The 14194-nt window shown below is 33.3% G+C and overlaps 2 protein-coding genes and 1 long non-coding RNA gene across 3 annotated transcripts in view; all 3 read left to right on the forward strand.

Annotated features, from left to right (window-relative positions):
• The window catches only part of LOC108201553 (disease resistance protein RPV1-like), a 60062-nt gene that overhangs the window by 16131 nt on the left and 29737 nt on the right, over positions 1 to 14194 (forward strand). The window lies entirely within an intron of this gene.
• Positions 265 to 2366, forward strand: LOC108201798 (uncharacterized). Its single transcript, XR_001802926.2, has 2 exons — positions 265 to 472; positions 807 to 2366. It is a non-coding gene; the product is annotated as an uncharacterized LOC108201798 (long non-coding RNA).
• Positions 5902 to 13458, forward strand: LOC108201787 (disease resistance protein RPV1-like). The gene is made up of 5 exons (XM_017370073.2): positions 5902 to 6665; positions 6852 to 7950; positions 8395 to 8673; positions 11417 to 12619; positions 12949 to 13458. The coding sequence occupies exons 1-5, from the start codon at positions 5995 to 5997 to the stop codon at positions 13354 to 13356; spliced, it is 3660 nt and encodes a 1219-aa protein (XP_017225562.2). The 5' UTR covers positions 5902 to 5994; the 3' UTR covers positions 13357 to 13458.

The following is a 14194-nucleotide window of genomic DNA, read 5'->3' on the forward strand; positions in this document are numbered from 1 at the left end:
TTGCTGGAGTTATTTATTTACGATTGATTTAACATGGACTGAAACAGAATTATCCGCAATTAAATTAAATCGAAGAAACTGGTAAGACGTATTCAACCCCCCCCTTCTACGTCTGATTGGACCTAACAATAGGCAAGTCTGATGCCTATCAAAACGGATCCGTCAAGAGTGACCATACTGTTGTAAAGATGAAAGAGCATGGAATCCCCAAAAGCAGAGCTCAGGTTTGTCTGGTCAACAATTGCCTTAAATTACCAAGTAAAAGATGTTTTGCTTTCTGATTTTCTATGTTTAGTGACCCAAAATCCTGTAATCTGACTTCTTTTAATCATGCAGCCAGCAGCTTCTAAAAGAGTTTTGCACAAGTAATAGAATTTGGCAGAACCAATGGAAATCGTGACAATTGCAGTTAGTTTGATGCAATCATGTGTAGCAAGTCGTCGTCTCAAAGCAAGCGGTCCAGGAAAGTGCTGTAAGCTTCCAACCATGACGGTGTTTTTATATTAAGTTAATTGTCATCAGCCATTAAAGAGGTTCAATGTTAAGATTAATACTCCATGTATACACACCCAAAAATTATCATTTTATGATTTCAAATTTTTGCCTGTATATCCCCCATTTTCGTTATTTATATGTATCTACCCTTAAGCCTCAGGATAAGAGCTTTCGGTGCAGAGCAGAATGGGAACATAACAATAAAATCACATATTTTTATTACATTAATGACCAATCAACCTGATTTATGGAACAAAAGTAATCTTAAACGACTCTTTTGTAGAGACTTAATTTCCCTTTTTTTTTGACAGGTCAAGGATCCTATCCTTTAGTACCTAAGAATGAGAAGTCTCAAGTCGTCTGAAAAGAATCGGATCATATGGCCTGATAATTTCCACAGTTTCTTTCCACTAATTCCTATTTCATGAGACATAGACTTGTCTACTGCATATATCACTTGAATTAGCTTTTTTCCTTTCTTTGTCGATCAGTATTTTTACGCAGTATACATTCTCTCCCATTTTATACGACACCCCGTCTACTGAGCATTTTTGTGTCTCTTTTTAAAAATAAGTGATTCATAGTTTCATACCAGGCCCGTGCCTCTTATTAATAAAGACTTGTCACTTTTGCTTATCTTATATTATGTTTTTGTTATTCTTTCTCTACATCTTGGTCATATTCTTTGGAATTATTTCTTATGGATTCCTCCTTTAAGCAAATCCCTTTTAGTAGAGCCAGCTCGTGTCCTCATTACTCTTAGGTACATTTATGTTAAAGGCTAATTTTCAACCTAAACGACTCTATGCTTTCATTGATCCCTGGCTCTTGATTGATTTATACAGGATTGTGTTTGGGAACACACAATTCCTTTCAAATGATGGGTTTTCAGTAACATCAGTTGAATTGTCATCTTAAATTCTTTAACTTTGACATGCTTATATATGAATGCCTTGGAATTGAACTAAATCCAACTTCTTTTTGTTATACACAACTGTCATTTGTACCAAATCCAGAATTTGAACTGAACTCCAAGTTCCCAAACAAGCAAGATAACGTATCAGTAGTTATAAAGGAATATTACTAGCGCTCGGGGTACCTGCTTCATAGTCTGTCTAATTGTTTGCGGAGTTTTTGGGAACACTTATGTAATACACAAACACACATATGTATAGGCAACAATGTACATATATTTTTAATCACATGTTGCTTGTAACGAATGGATTATTACCAGTCTGTATTCTGTAATAGTTTTTTTTCATACTTGTTCATATTTTCTGGGTGACTGTTATATGTATTGGTATGAAGTGCTAATTAGATCAAAAGGCTATGAGATAGTGCATGCAACATTGGATTAAAGAAAAACCTTATTGTAGTACATTTTACATCTAATTTTCTTTGTTGAACAGGGTGTGCAGGCCTGCAGTTTCGGCATGCAGAATGGAAATTGCAAATCCAGTCAATACTTGCAAGTTTGATCATCCAGCGGCTGCTTCAGATACCATACACCATCTTCACCTTCAATGACATAGCTAAATGCTCATGTGTTTTAGGTGTACTAGGGTGTAAACTGGATCCTCATTAAACTTAGCTTACATTATTGGAATTTGGAAACACAGCAAGATGATACAGCTTTTACATATTGAATGTCCAGCTCTACCGTCAAACTATCTGGTCTTGAACATTGAGTGGCAGCAGAAGGAAATTTCGACATCAAGCTACAACTGTACAAAGTGCTGCTAAATATATTACAGAGTTAAGGTCTTGTATTTTAATGCAATCTCCTGTCTTCCTTCCGTTGGGCGGTGCATTTATATTGTATATATTTTCTCCAGCTTCATATAACATTTTTTTTATTGAGCATGTTTCTATAGATCATGTTTTGTGTACAATAAAATTAATATGTGTTTCATACTAGGCCCGTGCCTTGCACGGGCACCAATGCTAGTTTTTAATAAATTATGTAAAAAATACTGTCAAGAAGAATTTTTTTCTTAAAATTACAATTTTTTGCAGATTATTTACAAAAATATGACTTATAATAATTTGTAAATGTTGCATGAGGTTGTATAAGTTGTTATTTGCAACTTTTGTAAAATGAAGTTGTAGAAGTTGCAAGTCTCACCTTCTTCTCCTACTGCTTCGTTCACGCAATTGGGTTTCTTCACCTTCCTTCACGGAAATCCGAACTTTCAGTGACCTCTGACTTGTTCGTCTTTCTGGTCATCACAATCAAATCAAAGAAATACACACACATGATCAGTTGGATTATCAAAGTGACATTGTGCTTATTCGAATCATTGATCTTCTGTCATTCATACGGTTTTGAACTTTAATGCTGTATATATTAACTCTTTTTCTTCAATTAATTGGCCCCATAAGAGAGTTTCACGATAGTTTTGAGTTGAATCAGTGGCTGGCATTTACAAAAATATGACTTGCAACTTCTACAACCTCATTTGTAACATCATTTCTCAATTGTTGCACATGAGATTGCATAAGTTACGAATGAAATTTCTTATTTACAATGGTTGCAAAATGATGTTGTAGCCTTCAATCTCCCCAGAAACTTCCACCTCATCTTTCATACTTATAAGACTATAAGACTTTCCAAATTTGTCAATGTTGAGAGATTTAGAACAACCGGAAGTTATTCACAACGGCAGCAATTTGAAAAATCAGTTTAGAGGATAATCACCTCTAGGCTAGTGATGATGTTGGTCTTTCTCTTCCAATAATACTCGGTGCGTATTAAATCCATTCTCTTTCATGTTTAGAGATTTGGGCTGTGTTCACTTAAATTGAATGGAATGACAAGAAAATTGAATGAATTTTGTACTCATTCCTTCAACCATTCTATTGCTACTATTTTAATTAGAATTCTAATACATGTGCCTTGAATGGAAAACTCATTACATTTCATACATCATGTTTTCGTACGATCTTTATCGCAATAAATTTAAACTCATTCATATTTGCTCACTGTTATCTCATACTTTTTTTTTTCTTCCATAAAACTTCTATATAATTTTTCATTACATTCTCCACTCATTCCATTCAATCCAAGTGAACACAACCTTATAAACACTTGCTTTTATTTAAATCGTCATACATGTCTCTTTTCTGTTACAGCTTATAGTAGATTTGTGGTCTACATATCAATGCAGGATGGTCAAAAGTGGAAGCTGTTATTACAATAAAACAGACGGTATGACAATCACATATCCTATCCAAGCCAGATACATAGTAGAATATAGCACGACCTACAATTAAGTAGAATTTCATGCGCGTTTTCCGCTTGGAGGAAGAAAATTTACAGATATTACGAAAATGTCATGAGTACGTCCACCGAAGAAAATCCATCTTAATTTCTCTTTTTATGTTAAAGGTAGGAGGAGACGAGGAGCCAGGGGGTCTACATTTGAAGCTACTCTCCAAAACCGGGTCGACCATAAAAACAGGGGATACAAAATAAATTAGCAAAAAAAAGAAAAAGAAATTAGTATCATATTATTTTAGGCAAATTTTGTAAGCCAATTATGTACATATAACAGTAACCTAATGTATGTCATCTTTTATAACCGTTGGTAGTCGATCCAACGAGAGTTTTACAGCGAAATGTTTTGGCATTTTTAAATGTTATTCTGGTTTGGTGAAGTTTCATTTGGTAGTTGCTTCTTGCTTGTTTTATTGATTTATTAGTATTTTGCATGGGTCTTTCCCCCCTTTGATGAGTAGCTTGAGCATGAGTCCGTTTGACTGATTTCAAAATTATGATTTTAATATGATAATCTAGGAGTTTAAAATATATGTTTGAATAATTTTGATTTACTAATGATTTATGATTTATAAGTTATTAAAATGATAATACAAAAAATGATTTATGAATAAGTTATGACTTATGAATAATTTTTATAAAAAGAAATTTAAAAAAACTAAATCACTCAAGAAAATATGGCTAATTAATTTTTAGATTTAAGTTTCTGACTTATTTATGATTTTCAATAACTTATTTATGGCTCTCCAGCCGTTTCAGACTTATTATACTAACAGATATTTTTCAATTTAAATTAGGAAATAACAATTTTATTAAATGAAAAAGTTTAAAATTAAGATCTTACTCTTATGAGGTGTTCAGGACTAGATGTCTGTTGGGCGCTGTTACAGTATGTTAATATAATTTAACATGATTTCTACATGCATGCTGGTTGTATTGCTCAGAGCTGTTCACCAACTGAGCTGTTCGCGAACCGAGTTGTTCGCGAACAAGCTCGAGCTCGTCTCGTTAAAACTCCAAAAAATGCAATATTTTTATGATAATTTTGTATGATATACATGTTATTAAACGCCGAATTCAACATATAATATATCAAATCGATCATAAAAATATTAACTATAATATGGTACCATCAAAACACACTAAAATTTTTATTTGGCTTGCTATTTTAAGAGTCAAATAGCGGTGTGATCTTATTTTTTTCTGGCTTGGCTCGTATTTGCTCGTGAAGAAGCTCGTGTTCGGCTCGTTAGTTAACTAGCTCGAGCTCGAACACAATTTTTTGTTCGATAAGAAAACTCGGCTCGGCTTGATAGGAAAAAAATTTAAAGCTCGGTTCGGCACGGTCAAAACTTGATTCGGCTCTGTTCGTGAACAGCTTTGGTCTCTGCACACCATGTTATAGTATTGCGAAGAGTAGTATGAATTTGGGCACCGGTAATTACAGAAAGTTTCCTTGTCAATATACTCATTTTAATTATAAACTATTCTGATAGTTTAAGTAAATTGTAACCGACTTTTTGAATATAATAACACAGAGCTTTCAAAATCAATTTATAATTCCAACGTCAACATCAAAATGGAAAAAGAAATTCTGAGCAAAAAGATTCGCAAAGACATGATGATAATCAGCCCGAGAGAGCATTATTGTTATATCCTTGCATAATTGTCGAGTTTTCTTTTTTATAATAAAACTGGCAACTTTTTATTAGAATTGAATTAAATTAACTTTTTATTAGAATAACTTGCATTATTGTTATATCATTACTTTTTATTAGCATTAGTTTCATCTATTACACCTATCTTATATATTAAATATCAATTGATCCCATCATTTATTCTCTTTTCTTTGAAAGAATTTACTCATTTTTCTTCTTTAAATTATATTTTTTATTAGACGCCATGCCACCTATATGTATATAACTCCACAGGATGTAGAGTAATTTTGTAGGGTATGTACAGAAATACCCTACAAAATTACTCTACATTTTCCCGAAAGAAGACAGAAGTGGAGGGATCAGAGTGGAGGAGAGACGTGTAGTAGGAAAAATAACGCGTCTGCTACTTTGAAACAATATTATTTTACTATTAATGTAGCCTGCAGGCCAGACCCATTTTTATATTTAAAACACACTTGCGAAGACTTGGATCAAAACACACTAGTAAAAGAAAGACTTCAAGTATACAGAGTGCATCCGGGAGAGACCTTAGTTGAATCAATAATGGCTTTTGTGTTATGGGAAACGTTGAAAGAATCAATCTCAGCATACGCAGATCTCTCACCTGTGACTTTGCTTACATCTGTAACTTTGGGACTTGCCTTGTTCTACGCTATTTGGGTGATGTTTAGGCCCTCTGCTCAGCCACAGCAGCAGCAGAGTTTGGTGGTGAAAGACAAGAATGAAGTTACAACTAGTCAATTAGCTGTTGTCACCTCATCCCCTCTATGGGATGTCTTTTTGAGTTTTTGTGGCCAAGACACTCGCGGAAATTTCATTTCACATCTTTACCATGCTTTGGATCAGGCAGAGATCGTAACCTTCCTAGACGAACCTGCACTTGAAAAGGGTGAAGAAATTTCAAGAGGACTGCCTGAAGCAATCAGAAATTCTAAGATGTTTGTAGTTGTTATCTCAGAGAACTATGCTGATTCGTCGTGGTGCCTTGATGAGCTTGTAGAGATCCTGAGTTGCAAGAGAACAAACAATCAGGTAGTTATTCCCGTATTTTACTATATTGATCCATCACACCTACGACACCACAACGGGAGTTTCGGTGCAGCTCTTAAAAAGCATGAGAAGCGTCACTCTGTTGATAGGATTCACAAGTGGAAATCTGCACTTGCTGAATTCGCAGATTTATCAGGATACCATTTGAAAGACACGAAAGAAGAGTAAGTACCTCTACGATGAGTTCTTTATCTATCTAATAATACCGTCTGTTTTTTTATTAATGTTCGGTTATACTTTCTGTGAGCACATAACATGCTTACTCATTAAAGGAATTGCGACGCAAAACATTATATATTGTTTATATAAGCAAAGGATTACAACTGTGTATATTGTACTAAATTTAACAGGAGGGAAGCACATACAGTTCAACATATTGTTCAGGATGTATTGTCACAAGTACCAACAAAGGCTGTGCACCTTGAAAGAGGTCTATTTGGGATAGATCTTGCTGTCGAAGAGATATATCAACAGCTAAGCATCGAGTCAAATGATGTCCGCGCCCTTGGAATATGTGGGATGGGTGGAATTGGGAAAACGACTATAGCCAAGGCCTTCTACAACAAGCACGCCCACGAATTTGATATAAGTTGTTTTATGGAAAATGATAAACAGAATTCACAAGGAGCTAGTCCTCCACTTTCTTTACTTCACCAACTCCTGAAAGAGCTTCTCAGAGTGAAGGATTTGAAGGTCCGTGATTATGGAAGTGCACTACGTAAATTGGAAAAATTTATCAGTTCTAAGAAAGCCCTCGTTGTTCTTGATGATTTAGACCAGTATAGCTGTTCAGAATTGCTAGTACGGATTTACCAGCAGTTTTCAGTTGGTAGCAGAATCATTTTTACGGCAAGAGATACAAACCTTCCAAATCAACTGAAAGTGGCGATGTCAAATGTAGACATATATATGGTGAAGCATTTGGATCACACGGATTCATTGAAGCTCTTTAGCTATCATGCTTTTAACATATCAAAGCCTCCCGGAAAATACTTAGATCTGTCAGAATGTTTTGTCATGTACACGGGAGGCCTTCCACTAGCTCTAAAGGTGTTGGGTTCGTCTTTGTGCGGTAGAACAGATGTTTCATTTTGGAAAGTTAAATTGGAAAAGGTTAAAAAAATTCCATTGAAAGATATTCAAAAAGTCCTTCAACTGAGTTACGATGAATTAGAAGATGAAACGGTGAAGGCTATCTTCCGCTATATTGTATTCTTCTTCCTGGATAAGAACATAAATGAGGCTATTGATGTATTCAAATCCTGTGGTTTTTTTCCGGAAGTTGGGATACCAATTCTAGTTGAAAGGTCTCTGCTAACCATTGATTTAGCTAAAAGACTTCAAATGCATAATCTTATACAAGATATGGGAAGGAACGTCAAAGAATCCAAACATGGGCTCTTGTACTTGGATCAGGAAGAAGCTTCCCAGACTTTGCCAAATACAACGGTGAACAAAATGCAAATTTTTTTATTCTCTTATGAGATAACATACATGCTTTTTCTAAATATAGAATTATTTAACTCAATTATAAATTCTATACTAATAAATAAGTCACCAATTCATTCATTTATTGATAAACTGTATGATTAAACTTCAATTTATAAAATGACAACTTATTTCCCACATTTACGTATTTTTAAGAAATATGTATTAAAATAGTGTTTAATATTACTTATTTTCCAACAGTAGAAGTAAGTATTTATTTCTTAAAAAAATAAATTCTTACATTATATTTTTTAAAAAGAAGTATGAACTTTTAGAAAATAAGGTTATATTCAAAAAATATTACTATTAACTAATATTTAATTTATATGTTTTTTAACCTTATGCAAAGGTGATTCTTAGAGTACAATTTCTCACTTTGGCTACTACCTGTTAATGAACATTCAGGACATGGATAAAATTGAAGCCCTGGTTGTAGATTGTACAACGTCAATCAACAAATACTGCAATGCCCAGCTATTTGAAAGGTTGCCAAATCTCAGATTAATAAAACTAGTTGATGTATATGATATCAAAGGAAAAATCAAAGCTTCATTTCATGAGTTGAGGTACATCAGTTGGCATGGCTGTCCCTGGACCCATTTATCTTATGGTGTTCATCTACAAAAACTTGTCGTTTTAGACATGCCATTCAGCAGATTTGAAACATTGTGGAAGATTGCTAAGGTATGAAATCAAATATCTTAACTATTTCTCTCTCTTGCTCATGTGTTATATGCACAAGCTTTATATGTCCTTGATTCGCACACATTAAGTTTTTTTTTTTATATGTTATTAAGGGCACGAGCATGCTGATATTTTAGGCCCCTTTTTATTGAGTATTTATATTTTGGTCAAATGTTGTTGAAAATTGATGATCTTGGCTAGGCATTCACCCCAAGAATTTAAATAATCTCTTATAAATATATAAATGTTGCTCCACTTCCAATAAAATATATATCACATTGGTGCTACTTTACCTGTAGAGTATCATCATAATACTCAATTAGTTGTGACATATCATCATATATAATAATCTTCTAATGGTAAATATATTAGTGGTATTCAGTACATTTTTACTGAATATATGTATTTTGGTTAAATGTTGTTAAGGCACGGGTATTTGCTCCTATTCTTTTCATTGTCCATATGACATATAGTTTATTACTGTGTTAGGTTTTGTCTCTGTTGTTATAGTCCGGTGCAAACATGTTTTTATTGCTTAAGTGAATCATTGATGTGAGTAAAGTATCACAATGATATTACTCTATTAGTGGGGTATCTTCTTGATATTCAACGTGGCGTCTCATCTTGATACTCCTCTAACAATGAAGTATCTTTTCGGTCTTTCTTGATGAAAATTGGGTAATTTGACTGGACATTCACCAAGACCTTAATTAACGTATATTTGTTGAACATTTTTGAAAATTAGATATGTTGATTGTAAAAAGTTATTTTGTTATAAATGCTTAGATGATGTGATTAATTATATAATCATTAGTAATCACCATATTATGTATCAATCATATTATAAATAAAATAATATCTTGTTTCAAAAAAAAAAAATAATATCTTATATATAATCAGACATATTAATTACAATCTATTAATTATATGTATTAATAAAGCATGTCTACAAATTAATTACATATTTAATTATGAATCGGTTAATATTTCAGATATTATCACGTGTATTAATTACAAGTTATTAATTATATATATGAATTAAGTAAATGGTTAAAAGAGTAATTTTTATATGAATAAAATGAAGTATGTTAGGCTATATATAATAGATAGTTGTTGCATTAATTAGGATTCCAAAAAATAAAATGACTCAAAATTTATTATTTTTCTGACATCAGCAACCACGTGCGATAAAATGTTGTGTATTTTACTTATGTATTTATTGATAATTTCTAAAAGAGTAATTAGAAATTTAAATGATCATATAATTCGTTTTAACACATAATTAAAAAAAATGACATACATAATTATAATATTATATAAATTAAAAGTAATTAGGATTTCAAGAAATAAAATGACTCAATATTTACATTTTTTTTTTAATACCAACGCCTACATGTGACAAACATTTTCTCATCTATTTGTTCATAATTAAAAGCATCTCGGGAATATGTATAATGGTTGGTTATATTGATTAGTTAAATTGATTATATAATTTCTTTGATGAGGGGACATGTATATGCTCCAATGAGATTATCTATAATAATGCTCGTGGAAAATTATAGCTAAGAGCATCTCCAACCATGAGAAACCGTTAGCTAAAAGCTTAGTTGGCATATCAAAAATAAAAATTATAATCAACGCCTTCAAAAAGCGACACTCTAATCACACCCACCCTTTGTCTATAATCATAGCCAACATCCTATGAACGACTATTTTATCGATCCACTACACATCACTTATTACCATATTAAAGTGATAGATTCTATTTATAACAATCTAAAATATTGATAACATACTATTTTTAAATTATAGCCAACCAATATAGTTAATACCATCGAAACAAAATATTTTACAGGTTCGGTAAATTTTACATAATGTTCTACGGGTCTAATTTAGCCACCGTTATAGCCAATCCCGTTAGAGAGGCTCTAAGGTTGTGTTCACTTGGAGTGAATGGAAAAGAGGGATAATGGAATGAATTTTGTACTCTAAAATGGTGTTGATCAAAGTAAATGTATATCATTTTCATTCCTTCCATCATTCCAACCTTACTATTTTAACTATAACTTTAACCCACATGTTTTGGAAGGAATGCTCATTCCATTTCAACATCATGTTTCTTCACAATCTTTCTCACAAAAAAATTAACTACATTCATATTTTATCACCATTATCTCATACTTTCTTCTTTCTCTTATAAACTTGTATATAATTTTTCATTCCATTCTCCCCTCATTCCATTTCATGAAGTGAACACAGCCTAAGGCTTTACTTGGTTCGACAAATATAACCACTCAAACATGGTAGGCTATATATTTTGCTAAGGGATGGAGGGTTGGGGTTGTTTAATTTTTAGATAATCTTTGTAAGTGTCATGTAGATGATACCTAGATGCCACATAGAGAATTTTAGCAAAGGACTGATCTTATAATTCTAATAACATTGTTATTAGAAACTAATCTTATTATTCTACAAGATTTTAGTAAAACATGTTCCTTTTGTCTCATTCGATTGTATGCGTTATTTTTTTGCACCCATTTTAAGGCTTTTGCAAACTGTAGTTTCATAATATTTTTAAATTTATTCTTTCCTGAATAAAAGTTTGATATTTAAACTTTTATTTGAAAAAGATAATTTTTAAAAAAATTCAATACGTGCACTAGTAAATGTATACTGCCACCGGACGGAGAAGTAGCCCTTATTTCTGATTAAGAATTCATTTATGGGTGTATTGATCGGACAGTTGTCATCTTTGCGTCATTTGAATTTGGAAGGATGCATTTACTTGAAGGAATTGCCAGATTCAATTGGGCACTTGACTGGTCTATACCATTTGAATCTCAATGATTGTGTAAAACTAAAACGACTTCCCAAACCCATCACACAATTGACTACTCTGAGTTGTTTGAATATGAGTGGTTGGAGCAATCTGAAACAATTGCCGGAGCAATTGGGCGAATTGAAAGGCTTAAAGAGGCTTAATGCAAGTTGTACAGCAATAGAGCAACTGCCAGATTCAATTGCTCACTTGAAGAAATTAGGTTATTTGGATTTGAGGGACTGTAAGAATCTTAGAAAGTTACCTGAGCAGTTTGGGAACATGGAAGGCTTGGTGTACTTTAATGCAGGTGGCAGTGCAATCGAACAACTGCAAGACTCGTTTTCAGACCTGCTTAATTTGGTCCATCTGAATCTCTCTGGATGTTCAGAGCTGAAGAGATTGCCTGAGCAGTTGGGGAAGATGCAATGTCTAGAATTCCTAGATGCATCTCATACAGCAATTAAAGAATTACCGGATTCTATTGGATCACTGCCTAGGATAAAAGTGTTGGGTCTCGCCAAGTGCGAGAAGCTTACGTATGTCCCAAATAGCATCCGCAATCTTAAATCAATTGGAAGCTTATATCTTAGCACCTGTGAGGACATAGTAGAAATTGAGTTGATTGAGAATGTGAAAGATATGAACTTGCAGCACCTGGGTCTGAGTTGTAATATAAGACTTTGGTTGCCCATCATTCTAAGCTTCTCTTCTCTGATATCATTAAGTCTCCGTGATAAGTGCGGGAGCCCCTCCCCAACCAAACCCTTTAGTTTCTTTCAGCTTTCCAACCTTACATTTTTTACTTTGACTAACAGTACAACTCATGGTTCCTCCTTTCCCGAACTACCACTCAATTTAAGAAGCTTGCAGGTAGAAAGCCACGCTTCACTAGAACAAGTACCTGATTTGTCCTACCTCAAACACTTGAAGGATTTGTACATAGTCAAATGCCGCAGCCTTCAATCTCTCCACAAACTTCCACCTCATCTTTCACGCCTTACAGTTACTGGATGTACAAGCCTACAAGACTTTCCAGATGTGTCAATGTTGAGAAATTTAGAACAACTGGAAGTTACTCACAACGGCAGCAATTTAAAAGTCAATTTAGAGGAAAATGACATTCAGGTTTGTGGTGTTTTTGATCTTTCTCTTCCAATAATACTCATTCGGTTTTTTAATATATGACATTTGACTTTTTGGCACACATTTGTAAATGTTTTGACCGGTTAGTTAAAAGTATTATTTTTGAAATTTTCTTTTTCTTAATAAAAATATATAATCAAAATTTTAATTCACAAAAAAAAATCAATTAAAAATAGAGTAATAATTTTTACTATCCGGTCAACTTACTTAGAGGTACGTGATCAAGTCAAAAATGACATATAAAAAAAACAGAACAGAGGGAGTACTTTGTACATATTAAATCCATCTCCATTTCTCTTTTTATGTTACAGCTAAGAAGTAACCGGTGGTTTACATTTGAAGCAACTGTACCAAACAAGGAAATTGCGGAGTGGTTCGACTATAAAAACAGGGAAGGCTGCACACTATCTTTTGAAGTTCCCCCGAACTTGGGAGATGACTTAGTGGGTGTCGCCTTCTGGGTCGTTCATAAATGCTCCTGTGACCGATGGTCAATAGTTGAAACTGTTATTACAAATAAAACACAGGGTATGACAACTGCCTTGCGCACGGATACTCATTATGGTACAAAGGGTGACCGACAATCATCTATACATTCCATAAAGGCAGAGTACATCTCAATGAAGAACGGAGACGAAATTATGATTTCTTTTCCTGAAGCAGAAGTGAGTATGTGTGGCGCTCACATACTAAAACGTCCTTCCGGCCTAGTCAAATAAAATTTTGTCTAATTTTTTTGCCAGAAAGTATTGTATAATTACAAAGCTTAAAGTTGGGTAATTCATCAAAATTGAAAATACCAAATCTATAATGTTTATTCATCTTGGTATATATATTACCCATATGCATATATTTTTTTGGAGAGGTTTTTTTTTTGTGACAAAATGCAGATTTCATTACTCCATATCATACTGAGTACAATCTCTAACATTAACTGGAACAGAACTCCAGTCAAACATATGATCAGGAATTTATGGGCAAGTTCGTTTATTCGTAGATCGTTTAATAGAATACAACTTAAAGTTGTTTGCCTCCTTTATTAACGCCCTACAATCTTGAACTACTTGACCAATACTGAATACAACTTCTGATGATCTGAACGACTATCAGGTAGTCAGATTCGATGATAACCGTAGTCCATCCCATATTCTTCATCCAATTTAGGGCCTCTTTGATTGCCAAAGCTTCTTCCAATGTAGGATTCAAAACTTCTGAATAGATTTTGATCATAGCATGAAGCAGATAACCACCCTGAACCCGAGCAACAATACCTATACTTGAACAACCCTTATCTTTGAAGATTACTGCGTCAACTGTGATCTTCACTTCATGTTGTGGCTTAACCCAACAGGTGACACCATTTCCTAACATTGGAGGCTGAAAAGGTGCAAATATCTTATTTATGTAAATCAATAAAATGTGTTCAAGTATTGTAAAATTTATACCCGTTAATAGATTTATTCTTAAAAAGTGGTTTACCAATTCAAATTTAAAAATTTTGTTAATCATTTTATATTGTTCTATACCAAGTATAATAAGTTTTTTTTTTGTCAAGAA

The sequence above is a fragment of the Daucus carota genome, chromosome 9 (assembly GCF_001625215.2).
Source record: "Daucus carota subsp. sativus chromosome 9, DH1 v3.0, whole genome shotgun sequence".
NCBI lineage: Eukaryota > Viridiplantae > Streptophyta > Magnoliopsida > Apiales > Apiaceae > Daucus > Daucus carota.